Genomic DNA, 16470 nt, shown 5'->3' on the forward strand with positions numbered 1-16470 from the left:
TCTGGTGTTTGAGTGTCAAGTTTCAGAAACTGTGTGACAAGTAAAGATTTTGTCTAAGCAGTTGAAATAAACTGCAAGCAGCCCAATTATTTTCAACATTGATTGTAATAAGAAATGTTTGTTGAGCACCAGATAAACATTCAAGCATGTTAGAATATTTCAATATTACCATTAGTAACAATATAAAAACATTTTCAGTGTTTTTGATCAAAAAAATGTTGCTTGGGTAAGCATATCATATTTAAAAAAACAACAACAACATTTTAACGGTACTGTATAAATATTTTGCACTTCTAAATGTCATTAATAACCAGGGCAGCGTTTCCCAAAAGAATCGTAAGCTTGAGTATAACGTAGACCCAAGGAAACCAATGGACCTACAATCAACTTAGACTTCCGATGCTTTTGGGAAACGCAGTCCAGTTCAGTTTGCCTCTGCACATGCTATTAGCATTAATGTATATTTATTTATCACTACTAGAATTTTCTAGCATTTTCTAGAATTGTCACTCCCGTCAATAACATCCCAGAAAAAGAGTTTACAGGAGCACCTGTAGAAGTCCAGCTGGTCGATTTGTGGATAGTACGCTTCAATGTTCTTCTGGCTTTCCGTCAGGAACTTTGTGAAGTTCTCAAGTGCTGGTTCTAACGGGAACATCTTTGTAAAGCCAATTATCTCTCCACCAGACTTATCGAGCAGCCCTTTCATTTCTTCAATGGACATAGAAAGACAAAGTGAATATGTGTTTGTGAGCATGGAGGGATATTCCCATCTGGCACTAAAACTCTGTGAGGATTAATGTTGTACCCAGCTGAGGAAGACTTACTGGGTAGAGCTTCATTTTTAAAAAGAGACAGATGGGTTCCCGCATGCACAAGGACAGATATGAGAACAACAGCAGAATAATAATACATTTTTACAGTTACAGAGAACAAATGAGGTTAGCATGGATAAAAAGAACAAAGAAAGCTGTAGGCTTAATAACAGTACCAACAGATGCTCTGGTGCAATGGGTTTATGAAGGCACTACATTAAGGCATCATAGGCAATATTCACTATGTAGGCAGCACAACAGGTTTTGGGACAGAGCTAGACAAGATGTATAAAGAGAATATCCTCACCCGACACAATTGCTTTTGTCTGTTCGCGGACCAACCTTGGTGTGTCATTAAAGGAAGAGTAGCCCTAAAGAGATAAACAAAAAGAAAAGGAGGTGAAAAATCTGTCCAAGTACATTACAGTAGACTTAAAGATGGTGCATGATAAAGATAGACCCATCTGACCTTCTGTACAATATTGCTGAGGTCTGTTTTAAGCACAGCATCCAGATTGGCCAAAGGTGCCTCAACATCAGGCAACTATTGGATGACACATAGAGGTTACAATTAAACCACAGAGATGTTTGCCCAATCAAATGCTCTCTGGAATGACAATGCCCTTTCCATTAGTACCACCTGCAACTGTCTAGCAAATCAGCCAATCATTGGTCATGACTGTAAAGTAATTAAAGCTTACTGGCATTTCAATTTTCAATTCAACTTTTCTTCCCTCTGATTACATATATCTAAGTGAAATGGCTTCTTTAAAGGGGTCATGACATGTATTTTATTATTTTAATATGTTCCATAAGGTTTACTTATAATGGTAAATAATAATAATAATAATAAATATATGGAAAAAAATATTTTAACCTTCATCCTGACATTCTCTCTAAAATTTCCAGTTTTAAAAGGGGTCTATTATGCTCTTTTACAAAGTCTTTTTGTTTTTTAGGGGTGTACTAGAACAGGCTCTGATACTAGGTTGTTTAAAAACACATATTTTACATTATTGCAACACCTCTGTCCCCAGCCTGGCATGAATAATTCACAGTAACTCACAGTTTCCTATATACCCTGATACACACATGATATTTACTATCTATGTGAGGTGTATGTGTGTGTTTGTAAGTGTTACCCCATGAAAGTTTGCGCTGAGAGCGAGCTGGCTGAGTGTTCCGCGGATGGTGTTGCAGGTGTGTGTCACATCTCCATTAGAGCAGGCCGGGTCGTTGAGTGTGTTAGAGAGAGACGCACGTTCAGACTGAAGAGAGTTTTGGAGTCTACCTGTCCCTTCCTGCAGGATCTCCAGTGATGTGGTCACACTCTCTAACGCCTCTTTGGTCTCCCGCATGGCTGCAGTACACACACACACACACACACACACACACACAGAGAGAACACCTTCATTACAACACATGCTCAGACATGCAAATCATAAATAAACCATTTGGAGAGATTACACTACTGCAAATACACAACTGATCACAGAACATTTTATGTATATATTTTCTATACACATGTGTGTTTTTCTTTCTATGCAGACAACAATACTTAAAACAACAATGGGATGCACAACAACCACAATTTCTACATTCACCAAACACGTGGGTGAAACCACTGACTTTTACCTTTAATAGCACCCTCCACTTTAACTTTTATCCAAAATCACAAGCAACAGAAACAGAAAGAAACAAATTAACAGGAATAATTTTACTGCGAATGTGCGTCTTGTGGTGTTCCTGTCGCTCAAACAGTACAGCATGGTAGTAGCAACATCAAGGTGATGGGTTCAATTAGTATTTTACTATGTATTCTATTTATTTATTTTGTTTTTGTCATTTCTCTTTATTATTTCATTTATATTAGGTATTTTTTGGATTGTTTTTTAGGTAATGTTATTTTTTCTTGTCCTTAAAATGTTTTTAAATTTGGTTTCTTTTTGTCATTTGCTACCTTCTGGTCCAGGGCTCTCTTGCAGTACTTACAATACTTCTATAATGTGCACATGTAGTGTAGATTGATTTTACTTTTATTAGATTAAACTATGAAACCCCATTCAAGAATAAGACCAAGGAGAATAAATTGCTATTTTAAGTAATTCACTACAGATTGCTCCTTAAATAAGCTGAAATAAAAATAAATCCAATTCTGTCTTAACTTGATTTTTATTGTGACTTTATACCTCAAAATGTGACAATAAATCTCACAAATATAACTTCTGATAATTGTGAGTATTGTATACCCAACAGTTAAGGTTTTACGTGTCTTTCTTTATATCTCTCAGCGGGAAAATTAAACTACTATTTTTTATTCAGGTTATTCAGGATTGCATGGAAATGCCACATGTTCAAAAGTAAGACCGATTTGGTGAAGTGTGTGTATTTGATTGGTTTTGCACCTGTTGTCATGCGAAGAGCATTGTCTAAAGCAGGCACCACTTCTCTCTCCAGCTGATTATGAATCTGTCCTCCCAGCAGAGTGCCAATATCTGATAAACCCCAATGATAACGAAGTAACAAAATAGTGAACACAGCTCCAACAAGTACAAAGATGCTCAAAAGTTTGTGGTCAGTAAGAATTTTTTATTATTATTATTTTTATTATTATTCAAAGAATGCATTAAATTGTCAACGGACAATTAAATCAAAAGTGACACTGAAGATATTGACAATGTTACATAAGACTTATATTTCAAATAAAAGCTGTTCTTTTGAACTTTCTAGTCAAAGGATCCTGAAAAAAATGTACCACAGTTTCCACAAAAATAAAAAATATTAGGCAGCAACATTGATAATGATACACAACTCTCAACAATGAGCATCAAATCGACATATTAAAATGACTGGAATAATGGCTGCTGAAGATTAATCTTTGGAATCAATGCAAAAAAATTAATTTTAAAATATATTTAAACAGTTCATTTGAAGTGTGATCAAATGTCACAATATTACGGTTTCACTGCATATCAAAAACTTTTCAAAACTCCTACAGACCCCAAACTTTTGAATGTTAGTGAATGTTCACAGTGATGCATTCTGTAACAAAGGAAGGAAGACAGAATACTTACTGTCTAAGTCTGATAATACTTTGTTCTTGGCTGTTGTGTACTGTGCAGAGAGGTAGTCTATTTGCTATCAAATAAAAGAAAAAAGACAAACAGTTTTAGCTTTAGTGTGTGAAAATATGTTCATGTGTGTCTTATGATCAGGCCCACACAAAATCTAAACCCATAGAATCTGCAGATCTGAAATCATAGCTAATGTGATTAGCTTTTCAGCTAACCATAATAGCTTGGTTTACACATTTTTCCACTTTTACTCTACGTCTGAACCTGTTTATGTCTTACCGCTGGTGTGTAGTTGGCAAAAGATTTCAGGTCTCTAATGTTGGTGCTGACGAAGCGCCTGGTGCTCTTGATCTGATTTGTGATGTTCTGATTTGCTGCATAGGCGACCGTCACTCCCACTCTGTAAGCAAAGCAACACACACACACAGAAACTGTTTAAAATAATGTGCTTACAAGTATTGTTATGACATTCTGTTAAGATTTATAAGATTAATAACAGTAAATTAGACAATCTTATCTAAAACAGCCAGTGCACCAATTACATTGAATGTGAACACTACACACTCTCAGGGAAGGAGTTCGTGATTTCAATTTACAGTATAACTTATATTCATAATTCAGATGTGCCTTCTTTATATATTGCTGGCAGTGACATGCAGTAGTATCAGACGGCCACAGTGTGGTACTGTTTTCCTGCTAAGAACAGCCTGACTGTTTGAGTGTTTCAAGGGTCAAGTTCAGGGTATAGTTAGCTCCTTGTTAGCCCCTGGTAGAAACTACACCACCTGGAAACAAATAGCATCTTTCTCACCAATCATTATTTTTTATACATTTTTTTGACAGAGCTTTTTCCAATCAGCATTATGTTAGAACAGATCCTCCAACTCTTATGCAAAGCAAAGTAACCACTGATTGTACAATTCCAAGTTGGGCATTTGTTCGACTACTAAATCATGAATACTGAGATATCGGACATCCTATTAACTTGGCATTTGACATTTTACATTGTACCTAAAAGGTACACATCTTTGAAGGGAGTTTTAGACTTGTGACATTTACAGATCAGGTGACTGGTTCGACAAAACCTGGAACCAAGATGGCAGATTTCAAACATACGATTTCAGATATTCTGCACTATTAGCCAAACAACAGCATTGATATGAATGGAAATGTTAACTGAAAGCCTTTTCAAATAGAGGCAGTAGAGGAAGGAACTGTGCAGATTTCCTTAATCAGTATTATATAATAAATGCATTAAGTGTCATATAAGAATCTACAACATACAACAATTGAAATCATTTGAATATTTGCAAGTATATTAAATGTATTTTTGTAATGATAAAATATTGACATTTACTACTGCTGAAAAGTTCAGTGTCAAAAAGTTTTTCCTTTATTTTTTTTAAATAAATTAATTATTTTATCCAGCAAGGATGCATTAAATTGATAAAAAAATGACAAAGACATGTACATTGTAACGTAATGTATATATACTGTATATCTATATAACTATAACTATTCTTCAAAGAATCATCAGAAAAATTTTCTGTCTTTCAAAAAACATTTAAACCATTTATCAACCTTAAACCTTTTATTGATAAAATTTATTAAATTCTATAATACAAAAATATGAATATGCATCATAAAATGTCACAAACTCAAAACTAGTTGAATCAGGTGCTCACATAGCCACAAACTATAGATAACACTAACTGAGTGCTGCAGATACATATTAAATTGTGGCATCTGATTACAGATTATTGCCAGACAAACTCCTTCCCCGTTCCCCCACTCTCCCGTTTCCTCTTTCACTGTCTCTATCACTCCTTCTTTCTCTCTCAGTAAAAAAAAAACAAGATTTAATAAAGGTGAAATGTGAATCAACAAAGGATGCCATAGAAAGAGGGAGAAAAAAGTAAAGAAAGAAATAGAGGGGATTTGCACAGTCATGTTCTCTGCTCCCAGGCCTCATCCTGCACAATTACTGCAAACCTCTCAGTAAGTCATTGAAAGTCCATCAAGACACACACACACACAGTACAGTACAGTCTATGCCTAACAAATGCTCATTGTAACCCAAGCAACTGCTGTCAGCACTGTCACAGAAAGAAAACAGAAAAGAAAAAGAGAGGCAGAAAGAAAGAGGGGGATGGGGTACAAAAATAAAGAGGGGACTTTCTCTCTGGACAGACTCAGGGCTATCAATGTCACATGTGTGAATGTGTCTGTGTGTGTGTCATTCTAGACCACTGCAGGTGTGTTCATTACACTCTCGAGCAACGGTGCACACAACCAATTGACTATGTGCACAAAATGTCTCCTGTTTATTCTAATCATTATCTCTTATCTCCTAAAATTTCAGTATCAGTTATCAATTAATAATTATTCAAATGTGACAGAAAACAGAAAACACACCTGCACAACCACAAATCCAGTAACTAGCCTTGACAAGGTTCGGTTAGTGTGGAGCAGCACAGCCTGTGTTTATCACATAAAGGAGAGAGAGAGAGAGAGAGAGAGAGAGAGAGGGCAGAGATAGGATGATGGTGTTTCAGTGTACCTGTGACATCTATTATATTTCTAGACCTAAATAAGTTTAATGTACTTTAACTAGAATCACTGTTCACATTTGCACACAAACTGGCCCACACACAGCAACAATTATTAGGAAATATGAACATTTTCGGAAATATTTAAAGTATTCTTTACCATGTATAATATACCGTATTTTTTCATTGATTGCTTTGATTATATATGCTTATATGTTTAGATAGTATGTGTCTTTCAAAAAGTATTTCAATAATACCTGTTCAGAAATCTAAAATAAATAATAATAATACAAAAATAAAAAACATTTCAAATCAGGAATAATATCTGACAACAATTTATAATAATAATAATAATAATAATTCCTTACATTTATATAGTGCTTTTCTAGGCACTCAAAGCGCTTTACATAGTCAGGGTGTATCTCCTCATTCATCACCAGTGTGCAGCATCCACCTGGATGATGCGACGGCAGCCATATTGCGCCAGAACGCCCACCACACACCAGCTTACTGGTGGAGAGGAGACAGAATGATGAAGCCAATCAGTAGATATGGGGATTGTTAGGAGGCCATGATGGTCAGAGGCCAATGGGCGAATTGGGCCAGGATGCCGAGGTCACACCTCTACTCTTTTCGAAAGACATCCTGGGATTTTTAATGACCACAGAGAGTCAGGACCTCAGTTTAACGTCTCATCCGAAGGACGGTGCTCGTTGACAGTATAGCGTCCCCATCACTACACTGGGGCACTAGGACCCACACAGACCACAGGGTCCTCACTAGCACCTCTTCCAGCAGCAACCTAGCTTTCTCAGGAGGTCTCCCATCCAGGTACTGACCAGGCTCAGCCCTGCTTAGCTTCAGTGGGAAACCGGTCTTGGGCTCCAGGGTGATATGGCTGCCGGCAATTATATCAATGTGCCTTCAGATTTAGCTAATGCAAACAATATGTTCTGGAGTAAGCAAACAAGTGTTTGGCTGTATGGCGGATTTCCAGTCTGACCAATTATATATATAATATATTTTATTAGTTATATACAATATAATGTTATATAAGTTACAGCAGTTTGAGCAGCTGAATCCTTAGCAATCTTCAAGAAAAGGCTAAAAACACATCTCTTCTATCTTCGCTTGACCCTTTAACACTAGCACTCTCTATTTTATTTACATTGTATCTATTTTTAATTTTTTTATTTTTATTGATAAAAAATGGCCCTCTATCACTAGCGTTCTGTATTATTTTTCTATTCTATCTTCTTTTTACTTATTTTATTTGAAAAAAGCCTTGCTACATGTACTGTGTTGGGCTAACTGAGACTTGCACAGTATTAACATATCATTGCTCTTTTGTTGGTTCTGATTGATTCTATTGTCCTCGTCTGTAAGTGGCTTTTGGATAAAAGCATCTGCTAAGATACTAAATGTAATTATAAATGTAATGTAAATATATAAATAAATGAATAATTTTATATAATATTGGATACTCCACTTTTATTTGTTTGAGTGAATAAGAGAGATAATAGGAACAGTTTTGATTAATTTAATGCAATATGAATAAAAATATGAATTTCTCTGGAAAAAAACTCCAAACTTTTAAGAGGTATATTGTAATTTCATTACTATTACTTTTTTATTAATAAATATTTACAAACCCGATTCCAAAAAGTTGGGACACTGTACAAATTGTGAGTAAAATAGGAATGGAATAATTTACAAATCTCATAAACTTATATTTTATTCACAATAGAATACAGATAACATATAAAATGTTGAAAGTGATACATTTTTATATATCATGTCAAATATTGGCTCATTTGGATTTCATGAGAGCTACACATTCCCAAAAAGTTTGGACAGGTAGCAATAAGAGGCCGGAAAAGTTAAATCTACATATAAGGAACAGCTAGAGGACAAATTTGCAACTTATTAGGTCAACTGGCAACATGATTGGGTATAAAAGAGTATTATAAATAGTGGAGCAATATCAGAAAGGTGTTTCTCAGAGAAAAATGGCAAAAAGTTTGAAGTTATAGTCATCTACAGAGCATAATATCATCCAAAGATTCAGAGAATCTCTGTGCGTTAGGGTCAAGGCCGGAAAATGAATGCCTGTGATTTTTGGGCCCTTAGACGGCACTGCATCACATACAGGAATGATACTGTAATGATACTGTTGCCGGCTTAATCTCTATAGGTCAAAAAAGAAGCCATATCTAAACATGATCCAGAAGCGCAGGCATTTTCTCTGGGCCAAGGCTATTTTAAAATGGAATGTGGCAAAGTGGAAAACTGTTCTGTGGTCAGACTAATTAAAATTTGAAGTTCTTTTTGAAAAACTGGGACGCCATGTCATCCGGACTAAAGAGGACAAGAACAACCCAAGTTGTTATCAGCACTCAGTTCAGAAGCCTGCATCTCTGATGGTATGGGGTTGCATGAGTGTGTGTGGCATGGGCTGGAAAGGCACCATCAATGCTGAAAGGTATATCCAAGTTCTAGAACAACATATGCTCCCATCCAGACGTCGTCTCTTTCAGGGAAGACCTTGCATTTTGCAACATGACAATGCCAGACCACATTCTGCATCAATTACAACATCATGGCTGCGTAGAAGAAGGATCCGGGTACTGAGATGGCCAGCCTGCAGTCCAGATCTTTCACCCATAGAAAACATTTGGCGCATCATAAAGAGGAAGATGCGACAAAGAAGACCTAAGACAGTTGAGCAACTACAAGCCTGTATTAGACAAGAATGGGACAACATTCCTATTCCTAAATTTGAGCAACTTGTCTCCTCAGTCCCCAGACGTTTGCAGACTGTTATAAAAAGAAGAGGGGATGCCACACAGTGGTAAACATGGCCTTGTCCCAACTTTTTTTAAATGTGTTGATGGCATGAAATTTTAAATCAACGTATTTTTCCCTTAAAATGATACATTTTCTCAATTTAAACATTTGATATGTCATCTATGTTGTATTATGCATAAAATATTGACATTTTGAAACATCATTGTATCCTGTTTTTATTCACAATTTGTACAGTGCCCCAACTTTTTTGGAATCGGGTTTGCAAATTAATAGTTCATAAATAATGTATTAAAATGATTGATATACATAGATTATATAATATTTAATATATTTATGCAAGTTATAATATTAAGTGATATAATCTAACAATATCTTGCACTACTGTCTCCATATAATAACTGGAGAAGGCTGTCAGATAGCGTTTCTTTGAACCAAACATCTGAGCTGTAAATGTCACATGAGATATGTGTACCTTTCTGCAACAAAGTATGCAAAAAGTCATGGCAAACTATTAAAATGTATGACCAATCATGCATAATATTTATTTATAGCATATCAGATAAATTGATGAATTTAAACAAGTACTTTTTTTACTATATTTATAACCACTAACAAGACTGTCCAATTGACACACTAGCACAGATTATTAGACTTTTACAAGCATGTGAAATGTATAAACCTGTTATAAATGATCACAAACACTCTTTGTAGATGAGGAAGACTCACGCGAGGAAGACAGAGGTAGTGATGAGTGTGGCCATGTAGAAACCTCGCAGGCAGTCGCCGTTCTTCTTCTGTCTCTGATGCATCTCACCCCCACAGTTCTCACAGCAGCGGCACACACAGAAACACAGGCCCACTATCGGCACGAACAGCACAAATATCACCCCCAGTACTGCCAGGACTATGAAGCCGAGCTCATAGTAGATAGCCTGGAGAGGAGAAGAGCAGTTAATCACAAGTAATCTAACAGTATATACTGATATCTGCTGAGACAAGCCCCCAAATGAAGATGGCAAAGCTTGATTAGCTCCAAATGTTTTAGCGTGGAATTTATATATGTGTCAGATACAGCTTACACATTATAAATATATAGATGTGTATAAATGTCAGAATAACTATAGGAGATTAAAAATACAAAAGGTAAGTTTATTACCTTACACAATTCACTTTTTTCTTGTATTTCTGGATTTATATCTCCCTATTCTATAATATTGGGAGATATAAATTCAAGGAATAAGTGAGATAAAACCCATTTAACAGTACCTGTAGTAATAATACAACATTCTCTGGCTGCATTGCCGTAGGGTTGAAGAGACATCATTAGTGTGCATGCCGAAGAAAAAGAGAAGAAGAAAAAAACATGAGCATTTGATTTTATTTAAACTGTTATATAAAATGCATACATATTTACATATGTGTATAATATACAGTGTGGCACAAAAATACTTAGCAAACCCAAACACACACACACACCTTTTTGTAATCATTCCCTTTGATTCCTCCCATGTTCTGCTGGACCATTTTAACAATGAGATCTGTAACAGAAAATGCATCAGATTAGCTCACAAGTTCGAGAAAACTAAATGTTTTCTGTTGTTTAAATAATCTGTCGAAATCAGTTTAGGCTGTACGATGACCATCACTGATTGAATGAAGGCGCTTCACGCAAACAGTTCACGCATGCTCTTAGATTCAAACAACAGTTACCAATAGCGTGTAATGCACCGTTATGCTAAACAACAGATTAGATTCATGTTAATCATAAACCTGCACAAAGCACTGCAGCTGTCTGTTAAGCACTATATTAATGGTGCTAATGACTTCATTTCTATGTAATATTTATGCTCATGTTTTAGGTTAAACAATTAATAATATTAGTCTACACACACACACACACACACACACAGTATATGTATATTCCAGCTGAACTGTAAACTGCAAGATACTTTTAAGGCTACAAGATACTTACCTTAATACCCTATGGCACAGTCTCACCCATCACGTTTTACCTCGTCTGAACTAAACATAGCCTTAATACACTTATACGCCTCACCTCTAAGTGTGTTAATGATGGCAGTATATGGAAAACTCACACAAAATGAAATTGAACTCTCTGAAACAAACCTTTCCAGAATGCATATTGATGTTTTAAAGATATTTTGAGTATTTTTTATCAAACCATTTAAATTAAATAGCCTGTTTCCCCATCAAAAGTTTTGATGCTAAATAATATCCTTAATTAAAAAAAAAAAAAAAAAAGCAGAACATTTTCTGTCAAAAAAGAAAAAAGAAAAGTGAGGTTCGGGAGTTCAGCAAACATTATGACTTTGGTACCACTAAGCAGGCATGACATCCAATACTCTTTTGGAACATACTCTTGTATGTTCATGTATGTAGTGACATTATGATTCGATATCAATTGTTTGTTACAGACAGTGTCGTCTATGAAACGTCTCCTCCCCTAGAGACAATTATGTGGACTGCAGAAGTGAACTGTGAACTGTAATGCTCACACCTGAACATAAACAAACACTTAACCCTAAAACACCTTTACATAAATGGATAAGCTTCTTTACAGTTGAACTAAACTTAGCAGGGGCTTTTTCTTTCTGCCATGCCTCCTTGCAAAGAGATCAACACAACATGATCCAAAATATAACACTATGACCAAGACTGTCTACAAGACTGTACAACACCAACAATATCAGCACTTCTTTACTACAGGTCACAGATCCACCCATTCAAAACTATATAATATTTTCATTAACATTATCAAAACATGCTTTATTTGTCAATACCATCAGATTTTCTGTCTGACGCTGTTGTCAGGCAAAAAACAGAGTTACCATTCAACGAGAAGTCATCATATTTTTGTGGTTGTCAAATCATTTTTAATTGCATTAAATATAAAATATTTTTGAATTTTGTATGTAATGACTTAATATACAGCATATTGCTTTTGTGGATAGATAGTTTTTAGAGTTCGGGGTTGAGGGAACATACAATTCAGAGAACACAAGGCTGAGGGAACACAAAACACTGGATGAAACATGTCCATACATAAAACCATTTGTTTGTATTTTGGTCATATGTGTTCTGATCATTTTTTGGGTCATTTGTTATGATGTTTAAATCAGAATATTTAGATCCCGGTGAATGTAAATGGATAGAGGTAACAACTAATTGTTCCATTTGTTAAGTTACCTTGTTAGATGCACAAGCAGACATACTGTTCTGAGATGAGAGATCATTTTGTGTTCCAAAAAAAAATCCAAGTACTTGAATAAATACTCACTGTTGGTTGTATTTATTTTAAAACAGTAGTTGATTGAATCAGTGTATTTGATTGTTAAAATGACAACAAATTCAGGTTTTCGTCACCACCATCGGATTTTTCAGGTCTTATCAGCTCCGTCAGATGAATATTTTGATCATATTTGATTATGATATTTTATAATTGTTGAGGGATTGTTGGTCACATTTGAAAACGTAATCTGTCTGCCAACACGAGAATGTGTTTTGAAATCTTAAAACATCTTGATTTCAAAATAAGTAATGGCAAGGTAAAAAGCACATTTTGATGAAAACGAGAAAAGTTGGGAGGTTGCATGTAAGATACAACTATATAGTTTATTTTGTCTGAGTACCAGGATTTTTTTATTTAACTTTGCACCCTGTTTTGTCCCACTTCTCAAGAATCAGTGCTATTTAAATTAATACTTTTATTCAGCAAAGATGCATTAAATTAATCAAAGGTGAAGTGTAAATACATTTATAATGTTACAAATGTTACATAATGTTCAATTTCAAATATATACTGTTGAACTTTATGTTTATTAAAAAAAATCTTTAAACAGTCTCATGGTTTCCTCAAAAGCATTAAGCAAGGCAATTGTTTTCAACATTAAAAATAATAAGAAATGTTTCCTGAGCAGCAAAAATAAAATAAAATAAATGTGATGTTACAGTATTATACTATACACAGTGTTACCCTGAAAATTACCCATTTTTATTTTAAAGAATTTAAATGCAATATATGTGTGTGAGATATGGCAACTCTTTATCTCAAACGTTGCATTTGTGTAAGAGAAAGAGAGAGGGAACAAGAACAGGAAAGGGTATCACTGGTTATAATGGCATATGGTTAATCCTCTTACACTGGTCTTGCTGTTAAGTGGTCCCTCTGATAATGCTTTCTTTCCCCCTTTTTTTCCCTTCTTCTACAAAACCCCATTCCTCTCTTAGCCCCCATTCACACACTCTCACCTCCTTCCCTCCTTTCTCACAGAACCAACAAGCCACACTGAACAGATGAAGTCTTCGAAAGCAGTATAGTATTACATAACATGTTAACGAATAAAGAAACATTGTCTAAACAAAAGAAACAGCACTTCACACACAGACAGTGCCAGCATAACTGGGTCATATCTGGGTGTTGATCTTCCTGTCCTTCAATTACAGTGCAGGTTTTCTTTTTTTAATCCAGTGATCAGTGATATTAATCTTTATCTGGGCTGAGACGAAGGGAGTCCCCGGATTAAAGTCTAGACCTTAGATAGAATAAATGTCATGATAATAAGCTGTTTTATGTCTGTCATGCATAAATCCATCTATTGCTTTACAGACAACACGCTCCAACTGTGTTCAAACCTGTGAGCTGTGACTAATCTGGAAAAAGAGTTGCAGACAGACGGAATACAGCACCTGAACCATGTGTATGTTATTGCTGTTTAATCCAGTAATCCAGCCTCATCTCCACATCAGAAGTACCTTACTATAAGATCAGGAGTTACAAATCTGCAAAGAATGATTTAGCGTCACTAAAGAGATTGCAGATGGAATAATATCTGTTTGTGGCTTGTGTTTGATGTGTGTCTGTCTCTAAATACTCACCCATATATTTACAGATTAAAAATGGTATCCCGTATCTTATATTGCAATACTTTTCAATAAAATTGTTTGGTTAAGGTCAGAAAAATTGCAAAATTGTTGTTGTTGTTTTTTGGCCGAATGTTTTGTTAGGAGCATTACATTGCATGCACCTTTGGAGCATATGGCACTCCGATTATCAGCTTACCTGATTGGGCAGGTGACTCATAGAGCAGATCGGCTAATTGGTTAGGCAGCAGGGACTTAACCATGCAATCCTATTCTACTCTAAAAACACACACACACAGACATACACAAGCCCAACTCTATGCTCAACATGCTGACCTCACAAAGAAATCCACCTGCCAACAACCTGACCTTAAATAGACCAGGGTTAGTTGTCACATTTTTTTTGTCTGCAGTGAATGTTTCTTAGGGTAGGTTTATTTTAGAAATTTCCTTTTTGTGTAATGTAACAGTTATAACAACAGTATTTGCCACATAATTCCAGTCTCTACGCACTCCTCATTACCTTATTTAATAAACCAAACATCACTTTTTGAATTATTTTAATTATACCATGAAATCTGTACATTAATGAACTTTACTGTCAGTACAAACAGTACTTTAACAAAACCAGTGCATTCTTATCCAGTGTTTAGTACTCATTTCGATTCCAACATATTCATACTTTTCTGCAGGTTCAGTAAGCAAATGATGAATGAATCATGAGTGGATTTTTGAGTGCATAATATTACCAGATATCACATCATTTCAATTCATTTATTTATGGCAAGCCATATTCATATTTATTCCTTAATTCTAAATAGTATTAGTTTTTATGTTAGAGGAGAAATTACAAATCATGGCATCATGTTTTCTCACTGCACCAGAGATGTATAAAGTACTAGAGAACCATACTTGAGTAAAAGTACAAGTGCTCTATCAAAAAAGTGACTTGAGTAGAAGTAGAAGTGCTCTTTAAGCACCACACTTAAGTAGAAGTACTAAAGTATTCAAAATTTTTTGTACTTAAGTATTGCAAGTAGTCTATTTTAAAATTTACTACTCAAGTACTGAAAGTAAAAGTAGAAGTATTGTGTTATGTAGTTATTAAAGAAAGTAGTCAAAAGTTTGAACATATTGTTTTTACTATTTCAAATGATTAACCTAAAGGACAATCACAATTCCTTTGACTGTAACTTCTTGTAAACAAAAAACGGTTACTAGGGTTAGTTAGCCCAATTTGCAAAATGATGTCATTAATAACTTACCCTCATGTTGTTTCAAACCAGTAAGACATCAGAGGGTCATTTAGAATTTTTTGAAGCATCGAAAATACATTTTGGTCCAAAAATAGCAAAAACTAGACTTTATTCAGCATTGTCTTCTCTTCCGTGTCTGTTGTAAGACAGTTTTAAACAAAGCAGTTTGTGATATCTGGTTCGCGAACGAATCATTCGATGTAACCGGATCTTTTTTAAACAGTCCACCAAATCGAACTGAATCGTTTTAAACAGTTCGCGTCTCCAATACGCATTAATCCATAGATGAATTAAGACGTTAACTTGTTTAATGTGTCTGACACTCCCTCTGAGTTAAAACAAACCAATATCCCGGAGTAATTCATTGACTCAAACAGTACACTGACTGAACTGATGTGAAGAGAGAACTGAAGATGAACACCGAGCCGAACCAGATAATGACTCGTTCACGAGTCAAGAACCGTTTCTGTCCGATTCGTGAACCGAGGAGCTGATGATACTGCGCATGTGTGATTTAGCGTGAAGCAAACCGACACACAGAGCGTCTGGAACCGAACTGATTCTTTTGGTGATTGATTCTGAACTGATTCTGTGTTAATGTTCTGAGCCCATGTGCAGTCAACGCCAATGACGCCATTGCATCGAGCGCAAAAGAATCGGTGAACTGTTTTCTTCAACTGGTTTATTGAATCGAACTTGCAGAAAGAACTAACGTTACTGGTCATCCGAAAACCGATGCAACCGGTTCTTGACTCGTGAACGAGTCATTATCTGGCTCGGCTCGGTGTTCATCTCTCTCTTCACAGCAGTTCAGTCAGCACGCGCAGTCTCGCTTGATTCGCTCAATGATGTGCCAGCTTCATCAAACATGCCATCTACAGTTCTGGCAGTGGTTTGTAATGGAATGATTCGTAACATTATTATAATTGTAACGAGTAACGATGCAACACATAAAAAAAATATCGGAGTAAAAGTATTAAACTCAGCGAAAATATGTACCGAAGTAAAAGTGGAAGTAGGAGAAAAAAATAATACTCTAGTAAAGTACAGATACTGCCTTTTAGTACTTAAGTACAGTAGCGAAGTA

At 35.5% G+C, this 16470-nt stretch overlaps 1 protein-coding gene across 9 annotated transcripts in view; it reads right to left on the minus strand.

Annotated features, from left to right (window-relative positions):
- LOC127948386 (prominin-1-A-like) overlaps positions 1-16470 on the minus strand; it is a 28691-nt gene that overhangs the window by 9616 nt on the left and 2605 nt on the right. For 5 of the 9 annotated variants that reach the window (XM_052544815.1, XM_052544816.1, XM_052544819.1 and 2 more), the window contains exons 2-12: positions 10723-10784; positions 10513-10539; positions 9973-10178; positions 4169-4289; positions 3890-3953; positions 3221-3310; positions 2451-2474; positions 1958-2175; positions 1285-1359; positions 1123-1186; positions 552-711 (exon numbers count right to left, since the gene is read on the minus strand). In XM_052544815.1, the coding sequence (XP_052400775.1) occupies positions 552-711; positions 1123-1186; positions 1285-1359; positions 1958-2175; positions 2451-2474; positions 3221-3310; positions 3890-3953; positions 4169-4289; positions 9973-10178; positions 10513-10539; positions 10723-10784 (1111 nt within the window). The remainder of the gene's footprint in view (positions 1-551; positions 712-1122; positions 1187-1284; positions 1360-1957; positions 2176-2450; positions 2475-3220; positions 3311-3889; positions 3954-4168; positions 4290-9972; positions 10179-10512; positions 10540-10722; positions 10785-16470) is intronic. The other 4 variants (XM_052544824.1, XM_052544817.1, XM_052544823.1 and 1 more) reach the window with 1 other exon arrangement.

Source organism: Carassius gibelio, chromosome B1 (genome assembly GCF_023724105.1).
Source record: "Carassius gibelio isolate Cgi1373 ecotype wild population from Czech Republic chromosome B1, carGib1.2-hapl.c, whole genome shotgun sequence".
Taxonomy (NCBI): Eukaryota; Metazoa; Chordata; class Actinopteri; order Cypriniformes; family Cyprinidae; genus Carassius; species Carassius gibelio.